Source organism: Phalangium opilio, unplaced genomic scaffold (assembly GCF_054372755.1).
Source record: "Phalangium opilio isolate 3A_F unplaced genomic scaffold, DU_Popi_V2 ptg000056l_1, whole genome shotgun sequence".
NCBI classification, from domain to species: domain Eukaryota; kingdom Metazoa; phylum Arthropoda; class Arachnida; order Opiliones; family Phalangiidae; genus Phalangium; species Phalangium opilio.
In genome coordinates, this window is record NW_028324175.1 from 6655197 (window position 1) to 6681321 (window position 26125).

Consider the following 26125-nt stretch of genomic DNA (forward strand, 5'->3'; position numbering starts at 1 on the left):
TAGGGTAAAAGACTAAAATTATAACTACACGAGTAGTTCGTCTAATCTCAAATTGCCTATTGCACACTTAGCACTTCAATAAATTTACACTATCATCTAAATTCATGAAAAGGCGCGAAATTCCAAAATTCAGGTAGTTCGGCGAAAACTAAACTATACACTATAAATTAAACTAACACAATTGCGCTACACTACAACCTTAATTTTAGCTTTACTGAGCAAATTTAAGGTAAAATTCACCCTCAACGTCCATTTCCTGGCAAAAGAAAATATATACTGATGTTATTTTTAGAATGGTCTTAGTATATTACAATCATTGGGTGTTTTACAGAATTCTTTCTCTTTCAAAGGCTTCTGGCCAAAAGTTCATGTTAGAAATTTATAAGATGCGATAAGTATGCGAAGGAATAAGTTGTAAACTAAAACTTCTGTAGGTGTATTAATTGAACGTTAAGTACGTAATCATTTTAGCACTGTTAAAGGTAACTCGATCATCGAGGGATAATCACTAACACTTTCTGTTATTCTATTAAGGGTTATAATACTTGTGAGTAATCAGTTTAGCATTGTTAAAGCTAAAACCTCGTTTTTAGAATGGCCTTACGGGTAATCATTTTAGCAATGTTAAGGGTAGCGCATCGAGGGGCTACTCACTCAATCTTTCTCTTTGCGTCGCACTATTACAATTATAACATAAATAAATTTATTGAAATACTAGTCGTTACCCGCTCGCGTGTAATAAAAACTTCCATCAAAAGGATATAAAGAATGGGTAGATTTTACTGATGACTAATATTTTTGAAGCACCGTAGGAGCGAAGGCACTCGGCGTTGCCCGTCAGCCCGTGGGAACATTTTTTCTTACTTTTCACGCGGACATTATTCTATGAAGAAGGGTTTTTAAGTTTTTAGCCGCCATTTAAAACGATGGCAACAAATCGAACCCAAAAGACCATTCAGCCCATCTATAGGTTAAAGGAAACCAATGTACTAAATATTTTTGAAATCGGTTGAAACGCGCAGACTTTGTTGCATGGAGAAAAGTTTTTACATTTCTGGGCGCCATTTTTCAAGATGGCGGCGGATTGGAAAAATATTTCTTAGTACGCGCCTACTACTTACGAGTAACGTTCCTGCAAATTTTCAGCCTTCTGGGGCAAGCGGTTTTGGGCTGGGCGTTGATTATCAGTCAGTCAGGACTTTGATTTATATAGATATAGATATGGATTGCGGGTAATCATTTTAGCAGAGTTAAAAGTAGCCCATCGAGGGGGCTATTCACATACATTTTATGTACGTCTGTTAAGTACGGTACGATGTGGCTACTATTATGAGCCCAGCCCATGGGCCATCTTGTTGTATTTTTAAAAGAGAGACAACTCTCTCCACGCGTACATAACAGGCGTACATAAAATTTATGTGAATAGCCCCTCGATGGGCTACTTTTAACTCTGCTAAAATGATTACCCGCAATCCATATCTATATCTATATAAATCAAAGTCCTGACTGACTGATAATCAACGCCCAGCCCAAAACCGCTTGCCCCAGAAGGCTGAAAATTTGCAGGAACGTTACTCGTAAGTAGTAGGCGCGTACTAAGAAATATTTTTCCAATCCGCCGCCATCTTAAAAAATGGCGCCCAGAAATGTAAAAACTTTTCTCCATGCAACAAAGTCTGCGCGTTTCAACCGATTTCAAAAATATTTAGTACATTGGTTTCCTTTAACCTATAGATGGGCTGAATGGTCTTTTGGGTTTGATTTGTTGCCATCGTTTTAAATGGCGGCTAAAAACTTAAAAACCCTTCTTCATAGAATAATGCCCGCGTGAAAAGTAAGAAAAAATGTTCCCACGGGCTGACGGGCAACGCCGAGTGCCTTCGCTCCTACGGTGCTTCAAAAATATTAGTCATCAGTAAAATCTACCCATTCTTTATATCCTTTTGATGGAAGTTTTTATTACACGCGAGCGGATAACGACTAGTATTTCAATAAATTTATTTATGTTATAATTGTAATAGTGCGACGCAAAGAGAAAGATTGAGTGAGTAGCCCCTCGATGCGCTACCCTTAACATTGCTAAAATGATTACCCGTAAGGCCATTCTAAAAACGAGGTTTTAGCTTTAACAATGCTAAACTGATTACTCACAAGTATTATAACCCTTAATAGAATAACAGAAAGTGTTAGTGATTATCCCTCGATGATCAAGTTACCTTTAACAGTGCTAAAATGATTACGTACTTAACGTTCAATTAATACACGTACAGAAGTTTTAGTTTACAACTTATTCCTTCGCATACTTATCGCATCTTATAAATTTCTAACATGAACTTTTGGCCAGAAGCGTTTGAAAGAGAAAGAATTCTGTAAAACACCCAATGATTGTAATATACTAAGACCATTCTAAAAATAACATCAGTATATATTTTCTTTTGCCAGGAAATGGACGTTGAGGGTGAATTTTACCTTAAATTTGCTCAGTAAAGCTAAAATTAAGGTTGTAGTGTAGCGCAATTGTGTTAGTTTAATTTATAGTGTATAGTTTAGTTTTCGCCGAACTACCTGAATTTTGGAATTTCGCGCCTTTTCATGAATTTAGATGATAGTGTAAATTTATTGAAGTGCTAAGTGTGAAATAGGCAATTTGAGATTAGACGAACTACTCGTGTAGTTATAATTTTAGTCTTTTACCCTAACTAAAAGTTATCCATGAATTTTACCCGAAAAAGGTTGTTTTCGGTTCATTCTTCTTTAATTACGCCAAATGAATATGAAATTAACACTTAAATGTGGTTCCGCAGTATTGTTTTAGCTTATAAAATGAGTTTCAATAAATACTTTTCCCTAATTATCTTTTGCCGAACATTCGCGCCTTCCATGTTATTCAATGATAATGTAAATTTATTTAAGTTTTAAATGAAAAAATTGGTTGGACGAACAACTCGTGTAATTATATTATGAATTATTTAGTTTCAATAAAAGTTATTCGTGTTTTTTCAGAAAATATGGTTGTTTTGCTTTAATATCTCATTAATTATACTTAATTAAGTTGAAATTAACGTTGGATTGTGGTTCGGCAGAGTAGATTTAGCTTATAAATTGAGATTGAATAAATTATTCACATTAATATCAATATTTAATTGAAAATTCAATCCTTGCCGAAAAAACCCTATTTTACCCCAAACTTTTGAATTTCCTGAATATTAATTTATTATAAAGATAATATAAATTAATTTCAGTGTTAAATCGGAAAAAAGGGGATTTACCAGCTTATAGCTTAGTTTTAATCTTAATTATGTAGTTTAATTAAAAGTTATTTTAATTTTTGTCCCAAAAATGTACCTTTTTGGTCGAATTTTACGTTAATTAAACTTAATTAAGTGAAATTAACGTTGGATTGTGGTCGGCCATAGTAGATTTATTTTATAAATTGAGATTCAATAAATAATTCACATTGATATCAATGTTTAATTGAAAATTCAATCCTTGCCGAAAAAACCCTATTTTACCCCAAACTTTTGAATTTCGCGCTTCTTCAAAGTCTTGGCATATTTTTTCATTTCACCCCATAATATTTTGCCGAAAAAACCCTATTTTACCCCAAACTTTGTAATTTCCTGAATATTAATGTATTATAGAGATAATATAATTTAATTTCAGTGTTAAATGGGAAAAAAGGGGATTTACCAGCTTATAGCTTAGTTTTAATCTTAATTATGTAGTTTAATTAAAAGTTATTTTAATTTTTGTCCCAAAAATGTACGTTTTTGGTCGAATTTTACGTTAATTAAACTTAATTAAGTTGAAATTAATAATCGTTGGGGCGAGAGAGGGTAGTTTAGTTAAGCTTATTTAGTTTCTGAAATGGATTTGAATGATTGCTTGATTTAATTGCGACTTTTAGTGTGGGGGCCGTATTTTTATATTTTACCCCACTCTTTTGTGCCGAAAAGTGCCGAAACGGTCACTAATTTACCGCGAAAAGCCGAAGGCGAAGCCAGAAGTCATTTAGGATGTTTTAGCAGACGACGCATGGGAGTTTTCTACTATTTTAGAATTCGGGGTAATTCGGCAAAAGTTCGGCAAAAATAATTTCGGGGTAAAATAGTGTTCCCCCTTCCTCTGGTCCAAAACCAGTTTATTAATTACTTGGACTCGTTTTTTAATTCAAAAAGTGGGGGGATACCGGTCCTCGGGACCAGTTTATTGATTGCATCAAATCTATAGGAGAACAAAGACGGGGACCACTCTGGAAACCAGTTTATTACTTCGGACATTAGAGGGGTCACTGGTCCCAAGGACTAGTTTAAAAAATGTCCTTATTTCTCAGACTGTTCGAGTCCCCAAGTTTCGTTAATTACCAAAGCGATTAAACTGAATTTATTGGTAATTGATCACACTTCCTCTAATAGGGACTTGGCAATTCACGCTTAGCTCCGCCCCCAGCGCCATTATGGTATGTTTTTCAACAGAATGAAAGCTATATAAGCCCCTCCTCCTGGTATGTTTTTTAGCACTAGTGGAAGGTAGCCTGACGTTGCATGACGTAGTACTGCCAAGTCCCTATTGTGGGTAATAATTTACCATAGGAGGAATTGCGACGCTGGACCTTGGACCAATAGTTGAATGGTTCATAACTTCATATGATGGCGGAGAAAGTGCCATTATTGGCATTACCATTTGTAAGTATTTGAAGGTCATATTTCGTTTCACGCATTCCAATGACAATACAATTTTCCTTCTTTTTTAGCTTGCGCTCAATACGCCCTGGTTACGCCCATGGAAATGTACGCTCCGTATATGGATGTCATGAAAGAGAAAATCTATCTAGCCAAACTAGTCATCGAGTTCGTTGGTTCGGAGCCCGAATCTGACTACTCGGAACTCTTAAATCATATTCAATCTTCAACGCCACCTCAAGGTTCAGAACCATTTACGGAAGAGTCCCTCCTACGTCACTCGCAGTTCATTATTGATCAAATTGTTGATCTTGATGTAAATCGTAATCAGGCGCACGAAGCACTTCTGGAAACGGAGGCTCTCAGGAACTTCGTTAATTTGGCTGGAGCATATGTTGATAAAAAACGGTCAGTTGTCATTTGTTTATTTTATTTACATTTAAAATCGATCGAATCGATCGGCGATATCGGGGGTCGGGATCGAAACGCAGTCTACTACAAATATGTGCCTCCTCAAGGGCTGTGCATTGGATCGCGTTATTTTAGGGCGACGTGTAGGTTTTACTGGTCCGCATTTCCTACCTAGATGGCGCTGTTTGTCTGTTTTCGGGAAACCATTTACGTGGGCTTTCTCTTCGCGGTAAAACTTCGTCATCTTGACTAGGTCATATGGAGTTGATTAATTTAGTTAAAATATTTAATTTACCTCGTAAATGATCCGTATTCCGATTACCGCTACCGTGATCCATATTTAAATCTGGATCAGCTCGCTAACGGATTTGCTTTTAATTTGCATTTGCCCAGGCTCAGAATTAATACATTACCAGGGTTCATACAAGGCTGGAAAACAGGGAAAACCTAGAAAAATCAGGGAAATAAATAGTTGACAAAAACCTCGGGGAAATTAAGAATTTTTAGTAAAATTCAGGGAAATCAGGGAAATTTGCGTCAAACAGGGGCCGAGTAATTAAACAAAATGTTCATGAACATCCCCTCCATAGGATTAACATTACACTATACTATGGAGGCCCGTAACTCTGGTTGTACTAGAGATACGGGGATGTTCTTTGATTGTGTTATAGCCTCCCCTCCTTCGTTAACATTTGCTCCATAGGATACTCCATATACGGGAAAAGCCTGGAAATCTCAGGGAAATTTGTTTTCCAAAAGTTGAAGTATGAACCCTGATTACTTAATAGCGTAGAGGAGGATATGGTCTAAATTTTTTATTGTTATTATTACATGAGAGTTTTATTTTGAATTTTATTTGTCCCTTTGCGTTATAGTAAGAATAAGCGACCCAAAGTTCCCACGAAGAAGCCAGCTTCCAATACTCTGGCAACGACGACTCCTCTTGTTCGACACGTATTCGAAACCCTCTTTGCCAAACAGATTTCTCAAGATCCATCTCAGCCGACCAAGGTCGATTTGCGAAAAAAACGATGTGCGATTTGTGAGGTGAGTCAACGCTTTTTTTCTGTAGAATGGGGGAAAATCGGGCTTAAGTCAGGGATTTTCTAAAGCCATTGATGGGACAGAAGGTCAGGGACTTCGTTTGGGAAATTAAACAGCAGTGACCATGAAGTGGGCTTTGGTAATCACCTTTAAATGGTCAGGGATAAGCTGGAGGTGTCAGGGACTTCGTTTGGGAAATTAAACAGCAGTGATCATGAAGTGGGCTTTGGTAATCACCTTTAAATGGTCAGGGATAAGCTGGAGGCGTCAGGGATTTTGTTTGGGAAACTTAACAATGCTTTGAGCAATGATAAATATGGGCTGCAGGTGTGACCATGAAGTAGGCTTTGGTAAACGCGTCCTTAATATGGCCAGGGAAAAGTCAGGTATTTTCATTATAAAAATTTCGTCTGCACCGAACCCTGGTTGTGTATGAAACCAGTCCAGAAGTATATAATACTTCGAGAGAAGTGTACCACCACAAAGCGTGGTAAGTGTAACGTCATTCTTCCCAACATCATTTTACATTTGGAGTGTACAAGGTCACTAAACCGAATCACATACGCGATAAATAGTTCCCTCATCATTACTCTACTATCGTTTAACTATTTGGCAAGACGCGTGCATTTGCGCAAATTCTTTTCCCACGTCAAGACAATCGAGGTTTGTGTTGGGGATTTATTACCAAACAATTATGGAATTCACCATAGCACGGTGCTATAGAGGCCCATCTGAAGTTTGATGAGCGGGAGAGCAAACGAGAAGGGCTCCCTTGCCCGGGAAGGATGACTTTACATAACTCAGGTGTTAAGAGGATAGAGAGTGTCACACTTCCTCTGTTATCCCCTTCTGATGAAACCGACTTAAAAATAATTCCCTCGAAATATAAAATCTATATCTATATAAATCAAAGTCCTGACTGACTGATAATTAACGTCCAGCCCAAACCGCTTGCCCTAGAAGGCTGAAAATATGCAGGAACGTTACTCATAAATAGTAGGCGCGTACTAAGAAAGATTTTTCCAATCCGCCGCCATCTTAATAAATGGCGCCCAGAAATGTAAAAAATCTTCCCTATGCAGCAAATTCCGCGCGTTTCAACCGATTTCACAAATATTTACTACACTGGCTTCCTTTAACCTTTAGACGAGCTGAATGGTCTTTCGGGTTCGATTTGTTGCCATCTTTTTAAATGGCGGCCAAAAACTTGAAAACCCTTCTTTATGGAATAATGTCCGAATGAAAAGTAATAAAAAAAATGTCCCGACGGGCTGACGGGCAACGCCGAGTGCCATCACTCCTAGGGTGCTACTAAAATATTAGTCATCAGCAAAATCTACCCATTCTTTATAAGATTTTGATGGAAGTTCTTATTACACGCGAGCGACGCCGCGAGTAACAGCTAGTCGGTAATAAAAATCTTACGACGCTAGTGCGTCTTGTGATTCTAATTAGAAATCGAATTGGTGGGGAAGCTTATTTCGTGTTGAAACCAAAGCTATGGTTTAAAATGCTGCGAACCACCTAGAATAATTAAATGGGATTTTGCCGACAGTTACCTCTGAAGAAATTGACAGCTGTGCGATTAATCCCTACATATTTACACAAAGGAATTTTATAATTCACTAATTAGGCTACCCCTCGTTGCCCAAGTGTGAAAACAGACACTAAACATTAAATTATCCTTGATTACGTTTTGTTTTGGAAGACCTTTTTTCTTTTAACATCTTTCGAATTTAATAAAAATATGAATGATTATGGCTTAATCTTGAATATAAACTGTTATGGGTTTAGAATAGGATGTTCTTAACAGCTATGGTTCACCTTTGTCTTAGGCTTAGCGTCCCATAGAGAAAGCATGGGGTTTTTGGTTGTCCACTCCATCGAATTACTTAAAAACTACAGCGAAGTTCCGTTTCGGAATACTTTTATATTAACGAGTACCTAGCTATTCAAGGTGTGCTTTTTCCAAGTTTCATCAAAGACAATTAAGTTTAAGTGTATTAATTTAAGCTATGTAGACATAAAACACTTGGTCAAATTCAGTTACAAATGGTGACTTTGCGCAATGAACGAACCGACCACTTTCTCATAGATAGTTAAGATTACTTAATGCTCGTGTGTCTTTGCAGTTTTGCCAACAACCCGACTGTGGCGAATGTGGAAATTGCAAGCAAATGACTAAATTCGCTTAAAGCGAAAGTGTGTATTGTTCTACATTATTTATTTGCTACTTCGAGGGTAGTGATTTTTAAATTTTCAGCCAGGTACGGGTACTTCCCACTGGGGTCGGGTTCTCGAATTTTTTTTCGGGTACTTGAAAAATTCCCACTGGGGTCGGGTACCCCGGTTTTTTTTTTCGGGTACTTGAAAAATTCCCACTGGGGTCGGGTTCTCGAATTTTTTTTCGGGTACTTGAAAAATTCCCACTGGGGTCGGGTGCCCCGGTTTTTTTTTTCGGGTACTTGAAAAATTTCCTTTTGGAGTCCGGTACCCGGATTTTTCACGGGTCCTTGAAAAATTAGGCCTGGCCAAAGTGCCAATTGTTAGATGCTTTTATACGTCGGGTACTTATCAGGTCAAAACAATATTTGTGGAAAAATACAGTAGTAAAAAGTATAGATTTAAGTTTATATATCCCCTCCCTCTTGAGTACCCGATTGACTTAAAGCAACGCGCGGGTCCAGCGGATCCCCTACAAGTTGACTTTCCTTACGAACTCCAGTTTTGGCTTGGCGAAGGCAGGAGGAATTTGTGGGCGGTATTTATAAGTGCACTTATAAATCCCGCCCACTAGCCTTTGCTAAGCCAAAACTGTAGTACAGGAGGAAAGTTACCTTGTACGGGTAGTGGGCGGTACTCGCGCGGGGGGGGGGGGTTCTATTTATTCGCTAGTGTGGCAATCTTATAGAACGAGATACAATTTATATAAATCATTAGGTGCCCAAACATGACAATAGCGGACGAAGATGAATATTGCAATGGAAGTAGTGATACTGAAGAGCAAAGTCGTAAATTGCCACCTGCAGTAAGTATTTTGTTGAGAAAGTAATTGTTGGAGTTTAGATTTGTTTGTGTTGAAGGGTCTGTAAGGAAGGCATCGGAGGGTTTTGTAAATATTATTTGAAATACGTCACAGGCACGTGACTGGGGAAAGGGGGGGTTCGAAGAAATGGCGCCGCAATCTCGCGGAAACAAGGACTAAGCGTCCAGTCTCATTCTTCCGTTGAGTCTTTGTATCTTGGCGTCACGTCACTCACGTGGTGCCTGTGAATTTTTTCAAATAGTTTTTTCCCATCCTTCCACGCTTGCTTTATAGACGCTTTAAAAATTAATACAACATTATTTTTAAAATGTTAAGAGCCCCACGAAGAAGAAAAATGTCAAGGAGAAAAAGGTGATTCCTAATTTGTAAATCTTCATATTCTATTGACGTCGAAGTATAACTTTTTTTATTGCCTATTCATTTGAAGCGTAAAGGTACTGTTAAACCCATTGGCAAGCCCAAATTTGTGACGAAATCCAAAAGGAAGTACTATTCGCGGATCAATGTACGAGGAGAAATTGTTAGTATAATTACATTAATTTTACAGGGCTGTCACGGGGTCAGGGGAAACCTGGAAAGTCGGGGAATTTAAAAATGGGCCGGAAAAGTCAGGGAATATAAAAAATTTGTCTTTATTGAAAGAGTAATGAAAGTTTCTCCTCATCCTCTCTTAACATAGAAAACTCTAGAGCAAACCTTAAAAATGTCTAGAATTGTTTTTACAAAGTAAATGCCTTTAAAAAATCTCTTGGGCTGTTATTTATAGTTAAAATGTTTCTTAATCATTTTGGTGCAACAAATACATTGGAAAACTTAATGTACATAGAGTTTATTTAATTATAAGCACTTAAAACGTGCTGTAAACACTTACTTTTTCGGCCTAAAAAGGTCGGGGAAAATCTCAGAAAAAGGTCGGGGAAAATCTCAGAAAAAGGTCGGGGAAAATCTCAGAAAAAGGTCGGGGAAAATCTCAGAAAAAGGTCGGGGAAAATCTCAGAAAAAGGTCGGGGAAAATCTCAGAAAAAGGTCGGGGAAAATCTCAGAAAAAGGTCGGGGAAAATCTCAGAAAAAGGTCGGGAAAAACTCAGAAAAGGGTCGGGGAAAATCTCAGAAAAAGGTCGGGGAAAATCTCAGAAAAAGGTCGGGGAAAATCTCAGAAAAAGGTCGGGGAAAATCTCAGAAAAAGGTCGGGGAAAATCTCAGAAAAAGGTCGGGGAAAATCTCAGAAAAAGGTCGGGGAAAATCTCAGAAAAAGGTCGGGGAAAATCTCAGAAAAAGGTCGGGGAAAATCTCAGAAAAAGGTCGGGGAAAATCTCAGAAAAAGGTCGGGGAAAATCTCAGAAAAAGGTCGGGGAAAATCTCAGAAAAAGGTCGGGGAAAATCTCAGAAAAAGGTCGGGGAAAATCTCAGAAAAAGGTCGGGGAAAATCTCAGAAAAAGGTCGGGGAAAATCTCAGAAAAAGGTCGGGGAAAATCTCAGAAAAAGGTCGGGGAAAATCTCAGTAAAAGGTCGGGGAAAATCTCAGTAAAAGGTCGGGGAAAATCTCAGAAAAAGGTCGGGGAAAATCTCAGAAAAAGGTCGGGGAAATTCTCAGAAAAAGGTCGGGGAAAATCTCAGAAAAAGGTCGGGGAAATTCTCAGAAAAAGTCAGGGAAAACCTGGAAAATTAGTCAGGGAATTTGGTTCTGAAAATTCCGTGGCAACCCTGATTTAGTTATTTACTATTTTACCATCATCTAAACTAAATAATTTCTTTGTCAGATAAATTCCGGTGATTTTGTCCTGGTTGAACCGGACGATTCGAAAGTCGCGTATTTCATCGCAAAATGCGCTTATTTTTACGAGGAAAATGGTAACATCATGTTTCACGCCCATTAGCTGAGGTAAATTTCTCCTAGAAGCGTTCAATTCCGCCACAAATGGTCTTATTATATTTGGTTTGTTTTCAGTCGCGCCTGCGAGACGATCTTGGGAGAAACCGGAGATGCCCACGAGGTCTTCTTGGAATCTCACTGCGAAAATGTCATTGCGCTAGACATTTTCAAAAAATGTGATGTGAGTTTTAGCCGAACATAACAGAATGTCCTTACAGGGACAGATGTAATTTTAGAAGCGGGAATGGGGAACGTTTAGTATTTACTTCAGTCCGACTCATAGCCCAGTAAAGAGCCCCTCCCTTCAACGCGTATCGAAAATGCTTAAACTAATTTTTGATGACGTTGCTGACGGGGACGGCGAAAAATACGTAATTCCTTTTTCAGGGTTCATATAAACCTGGAAAAATCAGGGAAATAAATAGTTGACAAAAATCTCATGGAAATTTAGAAGTTTTAGTAAAATTCAGGGAAATTTGCGTCAAACGGGCCAAGTGATTAAGCAAAATGTTCGTGAACATCCCCTCCATAGTATTAACATTACACTATATTTGGAGGCTCATAACTCTGGTTCTACTAGAGATAACGGGGAAGTCCTTTTAGTATGCTATAGTCCTATTTGCCTCCCCCCCCCGTCCTTCGATAGAATTAGCTCCATGGGATACTCCATATACGGGAAAAACCTGGGAAATTCAGGGAAGTATATTGTAACCTTCCGTAGTAATTAAGGGACCTCCTGAGTTTCTACTCCAGGGGTGTAAGGTTACATAGAGGATTAACACCCTGTGTTACCTCTGACCTTTCCCGTACTATATAAGCGTCGACTGCTTATCATTATTAAGTCAGTCTTTCTTCACTACTGACATGGATTAACTAACGCTAGGGATTGTTCACTAATCGGGTTTCCCATGTAATTCTATCGCCAACTACATGTTCCGAATTATTCCTTGATTCCCCTCTTCATTCCCCCAATTTATTGGACCAAAACGGATGTAGATATAGCGCCATCTCTCGGCAAAATAAATCGTTTTGCCCAATTTAGGCAGTATTTCAATTTTGACGTCATAGACCACGTGATATTTGGTCCAATTTTCTTATAACTTCCTGTTAGGGATAGTAGCTGCTGCTAGGGGGCGTTTGGAACACGCATGCGTTATCTTTCTGGGGGAACGAACTATCCCTAGGTTAGTTAATCCATGCTACTGAAATGTAGTAGTTCGCTCGAGCGAAGGGCTTTGCCCTAGTATTGGACTTGATCCCAATTAGTAATTATGTTTAAACTTTAAGTTCTTTACTTTGTAGTAAATGCGAGTCGGCATTTAATTATTATTTAGTTAAATAAAAGTATGATTTAACCTAAGGAACCGGAGTAGTTACTCTTAGTATTAGCCAAGGCTTTTATAAAAGGCCACGTGGGGCGAGTTTAGTAATCTCGCAAGCGTGGTTACGATATGGGGAAAAACTTGGAAATCTCAGGGAAATTTGTTTTCCAAAAGTTGTTTGAACCCTGTTTTTAGCTCTGTCGCTATGACCCGCCTCTTCTTTCATTCCCACCGTCCGTGGAAGGCGGTCCGGGACGCGCGCCCAGATTACTCTGTTCTCCATTTCTGCTTCAAAAATTGCATCTATCCCTGGTCCTTAAAATTAAAGGGAGGGGGAAATGGGGTGGCATCTCCTAATTCAACCATTCTAGATTGATAAAATAGGGGCCTGCGCAAACTGTTCTCCTTGAAATTTGCGGGTGCTCGCGAGTCCACGGAAAGGCTAGTAACACTACTCGACGAGTCCATTGTTCCCCCTATGCGAGTCTTATTTCTTTCTTTAAACTAGGCCTAGTCTAATTTTTGTCAGGCTAGTCCATTCCTTCTTCGAGAGGGGTCAACTAAAGCAAACTACACGACGCGAGGGGGCCGTCGCTCCTTCAAATCTCGTACACCTGGTTTTTTAAATCATTCAAATCACATAAATCACTTCCCAAATCTAGAAAATCACTAAAATCGCTATGAAATCAATCAAATCCATCAAATCGCTGCACAAATCAATGAAATCGTTAGTAAATCATTCAAATCAGTGAAATCAATCGTAAATCAGTCAAATCACTATACAAAGCAGTCAAATCAAGAAATCATTCAAATCGCATCAAATCATTGAAATCCTTGACAAATCATTCAAATCCTTGACAAATCATTCAAATCCTTGACAAATCATTCAAGTCGCATCAAATCATTGAAATCCTCGATAAATCATTCAAATCGCACCAAATCATTCAAATCACTACCAAATCATTCAAATCGCACCAAATCATTCAAATCCTCGACAAATCATTCAAATCCTCGTTAAGTCACCAGTCATTCAAATCGTACAAATCGTTCAAATCATTTCCAAATCCTTCAAATCACATAAATCGAATCAAAATCATCGTAAAATCGTGAAAATCACTCCCAAATCATTCAAATCGGCTCCAAATCAGTCAAATCATTCTTAAATCTTTGAAATGATCAAAATCGAGAAAGATTTCAAATCTCGTACGCTCTCATGAGTAATGACGGCCCCCTCGACACGACGTCTTTCAGTAACAGAGGCCACTCGATCACGCTTTAGTTGACACGCGCGTTTTCACTTGTCAGTGCAGGCGCTGTTACACTAAGTTTGCAAAGGCTAAGATAAAGCTTCAATCGTCATGCGCAGTTCGCGTTCTATTCCACATTCGTACTTTAACTAAACCTAGAACTAGAAATGTAGGATTGATAGTTGTAAATATTTTTCTGCCATTTCGACGTTTTAGTAATTAAGGGGTTATTTTTAAATTAGTATAGGTAAAAAAAATTTGGACTGGCATAGGACTCGATTAACAATATTTTGAGTACTCGCTCGGCTTGTCCAGTTTCCCACTACTCGCAATTTGAGTTCGGACTCTCACACCTCTAATAAAATAGCATCAGAATCATTGACATATACTAGGCCTGTGCGGGTAGTGATTTTTGTATGTCGGGTCGGGTACGGGTAGTTGAAAAACTTCCAATCGGGTCGGGTACCCGGATTTCTAACGGGTACTCGAATAATTAGGCCTAACAAAACTACCATTATTCGGGTGGTTTTCGGGTAGCAAAAATTCTTCCTTGAATTTCTGTCTGGCTGTATCACTTTGTTCTTCTCTAAACTCGTGGCTTTGTTCAATTCCATTTGGAAGAAGAAAGAAAGTCAGGCGTCTAGCGCCCTCATTGGTGGTTTAAGGCACACCTTACCCGGTACCCCTACGCCCGAGTGCCAACCAAGACCCGATTGTCCTAAGCCTTGTCAAGGGTATTGAGCGAAAAAAATTTTTAATATTTGAATAGTTTCGGGTATTAAGAAATTAAGTGTTCGGGTACCCGACCGCGTAATTGTTGGGCATCAGGCCTACCAAATACTGTCCTTTATTTCCTAGATAGGACCGGCTTTAAGTAACCCAAAGGGTCGCGAATTCTTGTCTTGTCTCTTTAATTCGATTTAAAACTGGTTTGTCATTCCCTTTTCAAGATTTGAACAGTTTTAAAACCATCAATATGGGAGAACTGAGCGTAGTAAGCTAGTTTTAAAATTTGAAATATTGTGAAAAGTGAAATAGACACGCGCAGCCCGCCTCAGTGTGAATGGGTGATGACATCGTGTTATGTCGCCTTCTGGTGTCATTTTTAGTTTTGAAGACTATGCCAAAAGATAGTTGGCCTTGCCAGGGACACTATTTCGGCTCAAATTGTGGGCTTAAATAGTGTGAATGATTTGCTAAGTTATTTAGGCCCAAATTTTTAGCAAACGGGTAATTTCGGGCCTTGGCCGAGGACCCATTTGAGTCCGAGGACTCGAACTAGAGTCCCCGCACCTTGGATTAAATACAAATACGTATGGATATGGCACTCTAGCCTTCGGTAAGGCAATCGCCTCTGACACGTCAAAACGTACGGAAAATCATAGGAAAAATGAAAATAATTTTGGTGTGACAAGCAGTGTCGTCATAAGTCACGTGCTTTAGAAGAAAAAAATTGACGCGCACCATTGGCAGTTGAGTTTGAACCACGATTAAAATTAAAAACACGCGCTCTCATTGGCTAACAGTTTGTCACACCAAACAGAGTCCTGCACGGGCCGGGCTCAAGCCCGGTCCGGCCCGATCGGGTCGGGCCGAGCCGGGCTTTCCACTTTTGAAAATTGTATCGGGCCGGGCCGGGTCGGGCTTTTAAAATTTTGGAAATTGACGGGCCGGGCCGGGTCGGGCTTTTAAAATTTTGGAAATTAACGGGCCGGGCCGGGCCGGGCTTTTGTTCATTTTTCAAAATTCGGCCGGGCCGAACTTGATTATCATTTAATCCAAAGTTCAAATGAAAGATAATTTAAATGAGTATAAGCTTCTAAGGACAAATGTAACGAACAATTATCAAAAGAAATGAAAAATACACGACGGTAAAGCAAATATGAATTCAAATCATTGATTTTATGTAAAAAAATTTAAAAATTACAACTGCACTACGGTGTAACGGGCCGGGCCGGGTCGGGCCTGTTCAATTCATGCAATGTGTCGGGCCGGGCCGGGCCGGGCTTGGTTAATGCATGTAACGGGCCGGGCCGGACCGGGCCGAAAAACCAACTATGTACTCGGACTCGGGCCGGGTTTCGGGCTTATTTAAAATGCTAAAACCGGGCCGGGCTTGGGTCGGGCCTGAAAAACTCGGCCCGTGCAGGTCTCTGACACCAAATCTAAAAACCCCCATTTCCCCCCTCTTTGTCTGTAGCTCGCCCTAGATGGCGCCCCGTTTAAGGGAAAATGTTGGCCACGTTTTTCGGGGAGTGCCATATCCATACGTAGTTGTATTTAATCCAAGCCCGCACAGGCCTACTCTATACTCTAAAGACTTTTAGAAACTGAAAAAATGGGGCTCCTGCACCAATAGAACTCTTTTTTTAAATTCTATTCAATAATATGCCTCTTTTTTTAATTGTTTTGCTTTTCTTGTCTGGTGAAATACACTAATGCCTTATTGATGACGGTTTCTAGATTGACACAGTGGGATGTCGTCCCACGCCAGGATGGTATAAGGAAGGTGGAGAAAACTACACCATGAGTAAATTTGATTCCATCGAAGATTGGGAATCCTTCTTTTTGCAAAAAGGGTAAAACCTTTTTGAGTAAAATTGTGTCTTTCTTATTACAATCAGTTACTTGGGGGCGGGGCCCAGAGCCTTGCACTGGCCCCGGGCTTTCCAAATTCGGAAATTTTATCGGGTAGAGCTTTTCAAATTTTGGAAATTAAGGGGCCGGGCCAACTTTCTGACTGATAATCAACGCCCAGCCCAAACCGCTTGCCCTAGAAGGCTGAAAATTTGCAGGAACGTTACTCGTAAGTTGTAGGCGCGTACTAAGAAAGATTTTTTCCAATCTGCCGCCATCTTAATAAATGGCGCACAGAAATGTAAAGCATCTTCTCTATGCAACAAAGCCCGCGCGTTTGAACCAATTCCGCAAATATTTAGTACACTGGCTTCCTTTACCCTATAGACGGAATGAATGGTCTTTTGGGTTCGATTTGTTGCCATCTTTTTAACGGAGGCCAGAAATTTAAAATCTCTTCTTTATGGAATAATGTCCGCGTGAAAAATAATATAAAATGGCCCGACGGGCAACGCTGAATGCCTTCGCTCCTAGGGTGCTATATTAGTCATCAGTAAAATATACCCATTCTTTATATAGTTTTGATGGAAGTTCTTATTACACTCGAGCGACGCCGCGGGTAACAGCTAGTTTTCAATAGATAGAAAACTAGATAGATAGATAGATTTCAATTCTGCGGAAATATTCTCGAGCGCCACAGACAGGTACGTATTGTTCTAAATAATGTGCGCATAGGGTGCGCATAGGGTATGTGGTAACGCAGGGCTGATACTAAGTCACTTTTTTCAAATTCGGTTGCTAAAAGTCACTTTTTTTTCGATTTTTCTGTCTTTCGGTGTTATTTATCTTCTCGACCACAACATTAAACGTTATATATTTCAATTGCCCAGCTGTAAGGCGGTCCCAACATTGGATCACAGTTGATCAAAGCCCAAAATCGTGAAGCTCGCTCAGCGAATATTAACTTAATACTTAAAATCAATCCAATTCAAATGAATATTTTGGTTTTGATTTAAAATGACCACAATTACTTTGCATTCTGAGTTGTGCTCCAAAATGATTTAATTGAATTTCGCCGTAGACCTTTTATGAGGTGCCTTTCCGTTGACTGCGTGAAATATCTAAGCCCATAGATTGGGCGTAATTACGACACCGACCTTTAAAATATCTTTAATTGCGAAAATCAGTCATCTTTGAAAACATCATTTCAAGTGGCCCTTTAAATAGCTTAGTTTGCCCTATCCCTATTCAGTCACTTTTTGTTTACTATTTTTAAATTAATTTGTCACTTATTCAATTGAAATTGAGCGTATCAGTGAGTATCAGCCCTGGGTAACGTGAAAAATACCTATCAAAGAAGTTTTTTAATTTTTAAAGGGGCTAACCGGACCTCTCCCGAGGCAGTCTGCCTTTAGGGACGGGGGAAAACACTCAGCTTTTTGGCTATAGGGAGTGGCGCCACTGTCGCGGCGGGGGGCTAGGCATTATGCTTCGCAACAGTTTGAGCCCGCAAGCCTCCGGTGGCGCCCTTTAACTGTTTTATAATGGCACTGTTAAGGACCTTGCCGACTTTGATAGTAGACTCGAGGCTTGTTGTCTTTTGGAGAGCCGTTATGGTAAAAAACGAGGAGCGGACTTAAAGGGACTATGAAGAATAGGCGGAACCTTGAGAATTTTTTTTTTACAAAAGTGCTGTGATTGGCCCTATTTTATCACTTGCAGGATAATGCTGAATAACACAAAATACTTTCGTTTCGTTGGGGGGGGGGAGGGGTTGTGACGTCAATAACGACTTTTTTAAAAAAAGCTTCAACGGTCCGCCGACAAGTCCTGACTTTCGCCGTTACAAACCCACATATTCTCGTAATCATTTTAATATGATGACAATTTTATGAAAGTGAACTTGGTTTCGGAGCATTTTAAATATACTTAGCGAATCTTTTTGAAGCTGGATTTTAAATTTGATTTTATTTAAGCTCTAATTTACAATTTTCTCAATTTTCCGCCGATTATTTTCGAATGCTGGCATTGCTTTAAACGTGCAGAAAATTGATACTCTACGGCTTTTACAATTCAATGTTGACCAAGGCAGTCTGATTCATTTTCTCCAAATACGTCAACTTTCAGTCTTGACTTTTCGTCAACTTTCATTCTTGACTTTTCGTCAACTTTCAGTCTTGACTATTCGTCATTTTCAGTCTTGACTATTCGTCAACTTTCAGTCTTGACTATTCGTCAAATAATGACCGGAAAATTATGAAATGGGACGCTAAATGTAAATTAGAATGACTTTTCATGTAAAATTGAATGACGAAAATATTTCCAAATAAGTTAAAAATGCTTATAAAAGAATGTCCCCATAGTTAAAACATTGTCAAATCTGTGTTGGTAGCGCACGTTATTTGTTGGGGGGAATGTTGTGACTAGCGAAGCTGACAAGCCTCCTACTACCAAAAAGACGATAAATTTCACAGTTGGCCATGATTTATGGCTTGAGTACGATTAGTAATTTCAAAAGTATATAGATTTAAGAACAAAAAGTACACTTCGTTAATTGAAACTTGCTCGTGCCGTCGGCCTCCTTTATGCCGGAATAGTGTTGAAGGCCCCTCTGCGTATGATTACCTTCCCGACCGTGGCACAGGGAACAAGCCGTGAATAAGCTCATAAAGGAGTATAAAAAAATAACGTTTGGATGGCCAGCATCATGTACTAATTTCTATAAACCTATGACCGCGTCAGAAAAGCTCTTCCCTGATTGGTTAGTTCCTGTAGGCGGTTGAGCTTGGGGTAGTTTGCTTCTCAGATTACATGCTGTATAGAGCCAAAGGCGGGGAATTATTTATGAAGTGTACTTTTGTTTTTATATCTATATACTTTTGGTAATTTGCTATTTGCATTTATTTGAACTTTTAATTATTATTATTATTTCTAATGTTGTTTGGATACTTTTATAGATTGGAAATGCTGTTCCCCCACCCCTGGCCAAAGCCATATGCCAAGAAATTTTAATTTCGTTAACTTGCAAAGAATAAATTAAAAAGTTTTAGTTTCTGCAAAAAGTTTAATAAGAGACCACGCTTATTTGGTTATCTGTTAATGTTAATTTTAATTTTTTAAAAATTGTAACCTTGAATAATTCCAAGTCAAATGTAAAAAAATAAAGTTGTGATAATTTCGTTTACTATTGGTTGTTCACCGCCTCCTATATAGAATATAGGAGGCGGTGGGTTGTTAATCTGAACTGCTTTTTACCTCTCCGGGTGACGATGACGTCACGGAGAGGTATTACACTGGACGTGCAGTGGCGACTCAAGTCAAGTGGAGGCCCCAAGCGGTAATCATTTTGGGGCCCCCAAACTCAAGATATTAAAATTAAATAGTAGTTCTAAGATGGAATTTATATAAGAAGGCCTAAAGTAGCGTCCGGTGCGCGCGTGATAGTCGACAATCCCCCTTTAATGGGTGGAGGGGGGTGGAAAAGGAGCCGGGACTTAATATTTTATCTTATACCGTCTTTTTTGGGTCACCTGAGAGCGCTCCGAGATCGCTCCAAATTTACGTGTTACGTCATCGCTCTAGCTCGGAGGACCGAATGTAGTTGCTCCGAATGAAAGACAAAAGTTTTTTGCGACGTCTTCAGGCGCTCCGTCCAGTGTTGTTCCTTAGATTTTTGAGAACGTACTTTTCCCAATAGTAAAACGTACTACCCCAATGGGAGGATTTTGAAAACGTACTTTTCTCCCTTTGGGGGTATTAAAATTTCCTTCCCCCTTCACGAAAAGCTTTTGGCGCCATCTTGCGGTGTAATTTTCGTCCCATAGACGCTAATGTTAAAAAATGGAATTTGAAAATGTACTTTCAAACATCAAAATGTACTTTTCGTACTGAAGACTTTAAAATGTACTAAAAAAAGTACAATTGTACTACCAAGAACAACACTGGCTCCGTCTCTAGACTCGGAGGGGTTGGGATAAATCCGGGAGGAAACCGGGAGTGAGCGACTAGGTCATTGTAAGACGCACCGCCGTCTCGGAGCAGCTCGTTTTTACAGCAAAGAAAAACGCTATATGTTTTTCACCATCTATTTCTTTTACCTTTTCGTTAAGCCTTGGTTTGGTTTTTGGAACTCACGAAATCATAGGTACACTTGATTCGATATAGAAACAATTACAGAACGAACGATTTTGACGTTGAGACACATATTCAAAATCCATCAAGTTATGTATGTTCAAAAGCTAACTTATTCATTGCAATTAAAAGCAACCGTCGTAAAGTTTCAGCACCGCGGGCAGCCTCCATTTTTTGTTTTCTTTGCTCGAGGTTTGCTTTTTCTCCAGTCGGAATCATTCGCGTCCGTATGACCTATCCCCATGGGATCCAATGGGAAAGCGCAGAGCAATGACGGACATGAAAGGGGTGGGACTTACTTGTCCACTGACACCGGCGTAAGAGTAGAAGCGTAAAATCTCGCGACTTAGGTCTTCTTATATAAATCCCTTCTTGGTCTAATACTGAAAGGGAAAATATTCGTCATTTATTTCCTTTTAAAACTATTAAGGTCAGTCCACACTATGGCTTTTTTTCGCGTCGCAAGCTACGTAACGCTGGCGCGCGCGGTACGTCGCTTCGCTCGGATCGTTTACACTACAGATATATGCGCCAAATCTTTGCTCGCAAGGCCTTGCAAACCTCGCGAAAATCTTTGGCGTGTCAAAGATTTTCGCAAAGATCGCAGTCTCGCAGCCAATCAGAGGTCTCCTGGTTGGCGCAGGCGTAGTGTATTCGAGTTATTTTCAAGAAAACAAGTATGTCTCCGGTTAATAGGCCTAGTGTTTCTCGTGAATGACTGGAAATCAACAGCTATTTTCGTTTTTATTACTTAGTCTCTTCCATTTTTTATTTGAAAAAAGGAATTGTTAATGGAAGAAAATTAATTCTGCTCAATTCGGGGCCCCATGGCATCACGGCTAGGGTTACGAGATACGTCTAGCCTCCCAATGGCAACTCCCCCAAAGGTTCATGCAATTGCGGCTCTTCTTATCATTTATAGCATGAATCTATATACCCTAAATAAAAAATTGTTAAGAGGCATAGGCTTGAATTCAAACCTCAACAATAGCTATGTTTAAAATTGTTCTAGGAATAAAATTTCTTAAAACGTTTTAAATAGAGCTAAGCTAAATTAATGACGATTAAAATAATATAAATTTTAATTATTTAAGAAAGACCTCTTTAATTGCGTCTCGATTCGGAGAGGTTTATTTTGGGCTGCGTTCAGTAACACTCATCAGGAAAAACATCGATGTTTGGGAAAAAGTGTTCTTTTGACGTCATGATGACGTTGCAGTTGTTGAACTGCACAATTTTGTGTAATCCATGCTTTTCAAAATGGCGACGATATTATGATGAAGTTATGGCAGAGGCTTAAATAATAATATTTACAAAAATATTGTACTTCAAATCATCAATTAAATCGAAACGCCTACCTCTTAAAACTCTGTCATAATCCTTTTTTTACCGAAATAGTACATTGCTTTTTAGTATTATTATCCATAAGGATAATATTTGTCAATTCTTCATTATTTGCAGGAGATTGGGATGTGGTTCCCTCCATTTTTTGAGTCACGGCGCAAAATGACGAAATTTACGTCATGAATCTGATGCTCATCGAAAAAACCTCACAGCTGATTTTTCTGATGGGCGCGTGTTTTTTCTCGTGTCCAGTATTTTTTATTTTTCCCGCGAGGGTTTCCAGCGCTGATAGCCAGGCGGCGCTAGTGTCGACTTGTCTACTTTTTAGTATAGGGAGTTGCACATCCTGTTGAGCGTCGAATGTTTTTCACGCGCATCCTTCATCCATGGCGGAATTATAGTACCGAGACTCAAAAATTATGGTTTTTTTGTTAAAATTCTGGTACGCACCATTTTGGGCGGGAAATTTGAAATTTTGGGCGTGAAATGTGAATTTTTGGGCTGGAAATGTTAAATTTTAGGCGGGAAATTTGAATAAATGTCTTTTCAAGCAAAGTTTACGGCTAATACGATTTTATACCTTTTAAATACATAAATTTGAATATATATAAAATATATTTAAATTTGTATATTATTTATTAGAAGTTTTATATATATAATAAATATTTTAAATCATATTAATTAAATATAAACGTAATATAAAACATTAAATTAATAATGATAATAATGTAAACTTTGACGTATGTAGTTCCCCTTTTCCCGCCATTGCGGCCATTCCAACACGTTGCCGTATTGTAACCAAAGTTCTTTGATTGTAACCCCGAACCGGAAAATCCTACCCACGCCGCACCGCCAATATTCCCGCCACACCCACTCACTCGATCACGCAAAGAGAGTGAGGCAGTGAGCTGTGCTTAAGAGCTCGTGCAGCTTTCTTCAATCGCAAAAACCGAAAAGATGAAAATAAGATAGCCATGATGATTTTTGAGTAGTCCCAAAAAATATTTTGAAATTATTGTCAAATATGGTACACTTTGGTGAAATTATGGTACAAAAGCGTACCATATAGTACGCTAACGAAATTATGGTACAGCGATAAATTTAACTCGAAATTATTGTAAAGTACCATAATTATGGTACGTCTGGCGTAACGGAGTGACGTGTTAGGCCACGGCCAACTTAGAGACTCAACAAGCTCGCCCAAGTTGGCCGTGGTTAGGCACTCACGCTTTGAATTCCGGGAACAAGAGTCAATACGGGCCGAGTGAAAATTTCAACTTACCACTAGGAATATTACTCCTAGGTGGCAATGAGAAATTCAAAAAGGCAAATAATATTACGACACGTTATTCGCTTACGAAATTGTTTCTACTTTAAACTATGTTGGAGGAGGACCTTTTAGATTATAGCGTTTTCCTTTGGGTCCTCGCGGAGCGCTCCCAAGGAGCAATAAAAATGGTAGTAGTAGTTTCCAGCTTCGTTAAAAACTGTTTTTGAAGAATAGGATCTCCTAGTTTTATTCCTCCATGGGAGCGCTCCGCAAGGACCCAAAGGAAAACGCCATCAGTTGATTATTATATTTAAATATACGAAAGTAGGCGGTTCTCCCCCAGTTGAAAAATTATTACGGTAGCAGACTGTTAAGCAGACGATAAAAATGCTAGTTAAATCCCAGGAAACCTTGAGCGACACATGGGCCAAGATTGGCTTATCTGAAAAGGAACAATGGGATAGACTGCTAGTAGTATTCAATTGTCACAGAGAGGTGCAACATCAAATGGTAAAAGAGGAGGAAAATCTGCTTCTTCGAATGGAAAGGTTGGTTGAAGAGTTAAAAACCGAGTACATCAATCTCTGCCAACAATTAAAAGTGAACCAGGACTACGATGTTAACGGCGTGGGAAACATTGGACTGGTACAACAGGAGTTCCATTTGAAAGGAAGAGTTGAAACGCCTTTGAAGACAAAGTACGAACGTTTGGAGCGACTAACCAGTTTGCTGAAGGAGGAACAAGAACTATGCCAGCTTCTCAGCGTGCCTTCAATTGATAATGGAACAGCCAGAACTGGAGACGAGAATGTTGATGACGCTAATGTTCCATTTATTTTTAAATTATTTTTATTTTTTTTTAAATTATTTTTATTTTTTTTTTAAATTATTTTTATTTTTTTTTTAAATTATTTTTATTTTTTTTTTAAATTATTTTTATTTTTTTTTTAATTATTTTTATTTTTTTTTAATTATTTTTATTTTTTTTTAAATTATTTTTATTTTTTTTTAATTATTTTTATTTTTTTTTAATTATTTTTATTTTTTTTTAATTATTTTTATTTTTTTTTAATTATTTTTATTTTTTTTAATTATTTTTATTTTTTTTAATTATTTTTATTTTTTTTAATTATTTTATTTTTTTTAATTATTTTAATTTTTTTAATTATTTTTATTTTTTTTTTAATTATTATTTTCTTTTAATTATTATTTTTTTTTAATTATTTTTATTTTTTTTTAATTATTATTTTTTTTTAATTATTTTTATTTTTTTTTTAATTATTATTTTTTTTAATTATTTTTATTTTTTTTTTAATTATTATTTTTTTTTTTAATTAATTTTTATTTTTTTTAATTTATTTTTATTTTTTTTTAATTTATTTTTATTTTTTTTTAATTTATTTTTATTTTTTTTAATTTATTTTTATTTTTTTTTTTAATTTATTTTTATTTTTTTTTTTAATTTATTTTTATTTTTTTTAATTTATTTTTATTTTTTTTTAATTTATTTTTATTTTTTTTTAATTTATTTTTATTTTTTTTTAATTTATTTTTATTTTTTTTTAATTTATTTTTATTTTTTCTTTAATTTATTTTTATTTTTTTTTAATTTATTTTTATTTTTTTTAATTTATTTTTATTTTTTTTAATTTATTTTTATTTTTTTTAATTTATTTTTATTTTTTTTAATTTATTTTTATTTTTTTTAATTTATTTTTATTTTTTTTAATTTATTTTTATTTTTTTTAATTTATTTTTATTTTTTTTAATTTATTTTTATTTTTTTCAATTTATTTTTATTTTTTTCAATTTATTTTTATTTTTTTTCAATTCATTTTTATTTTTTTTTAATTTATTTTTATTTTTTTTTAATTTATTTTTATTTTTTTTTAATTTATTTTTATTTTTTTTAATTTATTTTTATTTTTTTTTAATTTATTTTTATTTTTTTTTAATTTATTTTTATTTTTTTTAATTTATTTTTATTTTTTTTTAATTTATTTTTATTTTTTTTAATTTATTTTTATTTTTTTTAATTTATTTTTATTTTTTTTTAATTTATTTTTATTTTTTTTAATTTATTTTTATTTTTTTTTAATTTATTTTTATTTTTTTTTTAATTTATTTTTATTTTTTTTTAATTTATTTTTATTTTTTTTAATTTATTTTTATTTTTTTTTAATTTATTTTTATTTTTTTTTAATTTATTTTTATTTTTTTTTAATTTATTTTTATTTTTTTTAATTTATTTTTATTTTTTTTTAATTTATTTTTATTTTTTTTTAATTTATTTTTATTTTTTTTTAATTTATTTTTATTTTTTTTAATTTATTTTTATTTTTTTTAATTTATTTTTATTTTTTTTTAATTTATTTTTATTTTTTTTTAATTTATTTTTATTTTTTTTTAATTTATTTTTATTTTTTTTAAATTATTTTTATTTTATTTTTATTTGGGCGGGGCTAAATCTAGTCAACCCTTAACTCCCACCGCTTCTACTATATTGTCGAGTTTGAAGAGTTACGATTCGACTGGTTTGTTACTTTTTTATGTTTTTTTATATTTTTAAGGGCCTTTGTTTGTTTTTATGAGAGTTCAATAAAGGTATCTTCTTTTCTTAAAATTGAATTCATTTATAGGCCTAATTTATTATATTCAAAGTAGCCTCTTAAAGTTAAGTTAAATCGTGTAATTCAACTTCCTAACTTAATTTTTAACGAAAATATTCAGGTTTATTCGATTTTTAAGCCTACACACGTGTAGTTACGACGTTAGAATTTTGGCGCCTTTCTTTTCTTAAAATTGAATTTATTTATAGGTCTACTTATTTATTACGTTCAAAATAACCTCTTAAAATTACGTTAAATCGTTAAATTCATCATTTATAGCTTAATTTTCAATAAATCTATAAAGGTTTGTTCGATTTTTAAGCTTACACGCGTGTCGTTTCGAAGTTTGAAATTTTGGCGCCTTTTATAACGATGTAGTAGGGGGCGCTTTACTCGTTGCAACTTTTCGAATCACTAGGTCTAGCAGACGACGTTTAAAACTAGGCTTACAAAATTAAATTTAAATACTATTTAATTCCGGATTGCCTTCGCGGCTAAATTTAAGAATAGCCCCTGCTCTTCCAAACTTAATAAATCATATAGTACCGCCCATATCCCTAACTTTGATC

The 26125-nt window shown here is 36.6% G+C and overlaps 1 protein-coding gene and 2 long non-coding RNA genes across 14 annotated transcripts in view; 2 read left to right on the forward strand and 1 right to left on the reverse strand.

Annotated features, from left to right (window-relative positions):
• The window catches only part of LOC149668303 (uncharacterized), a 108796-nt gene that overhangs the window by 4651 nt on the left and 78020 nt on the right, over nucleotides 1–26125 (reverse strand). The window lies entirely within an intron of this gene.
• LOC149668304 (uncharacterized) lies at nucleotides 1517–3007 on the forward strand. Its single transcript, XR_016368045.1, has 2 exons — nucleotides 1517–1577; nucleotides 2443–3007. It is a non-coding gene; the product is annotated as an uncharacterized LOC149668304 (long non-coding RNA).
• Nucleotides 4073–26125, forward strand: part of LOC149668305 (DNA (cytosine-5)-methyltransferase 1.S-like) — a 168715-nt gene continuing 146662 nt past the window's right edge. The window contains exons 1-10 of one of the 12 annotated variants that reach the window (XM_089841210.1): nucleotides 4927–5090; nucleotides 5969–6140; nucleotides 9078–9165; nucleotides 9499–9534; nucleotides 9611–9703; nucleotides 10944–11065; nucleotides 11132–11237; nucleotides 16089–16204; nucleotides 16782–16906; nucleotides 19160–19389. In XM_089841210.1, coding sequence (XP_089697336.1) covers nucleotides 5075–5090; nucleotides 5969–6140; nucleotides 9078–9165; nucleotides 9499–9534; nucleotides 9611–9703; nucleotides 10944–11060 — 522 coding nt within the window. In that variant the 5' untranslated portion in view covers nucleotides 4927–5074 and the 3' untranslated portion in view covers nucleotides 11061–11065; nucleotides 11132–11237; nucleotides 16089–16204; nucleotides 16782–16906; nucleotides 19160–19389. Of the gene's footprint in view, nucleotides 4686–4753; nucleotides 5091–5968; nucleotides 6141–8269; nucleotides 8340–9077; nucleotides 9166–9498; nucleotides 9535–9610; nucleotides 9704–10943; nucleotides 11066–11131; nucleotides 11238–16088; nucleotides 19390–26125 lie in introns of those variants that run through there. The other 11 variants (XM_089841207.1, XM_089841208.1, XM_089841211.1 and 8 more) reach the window with 11 other exon arrangements.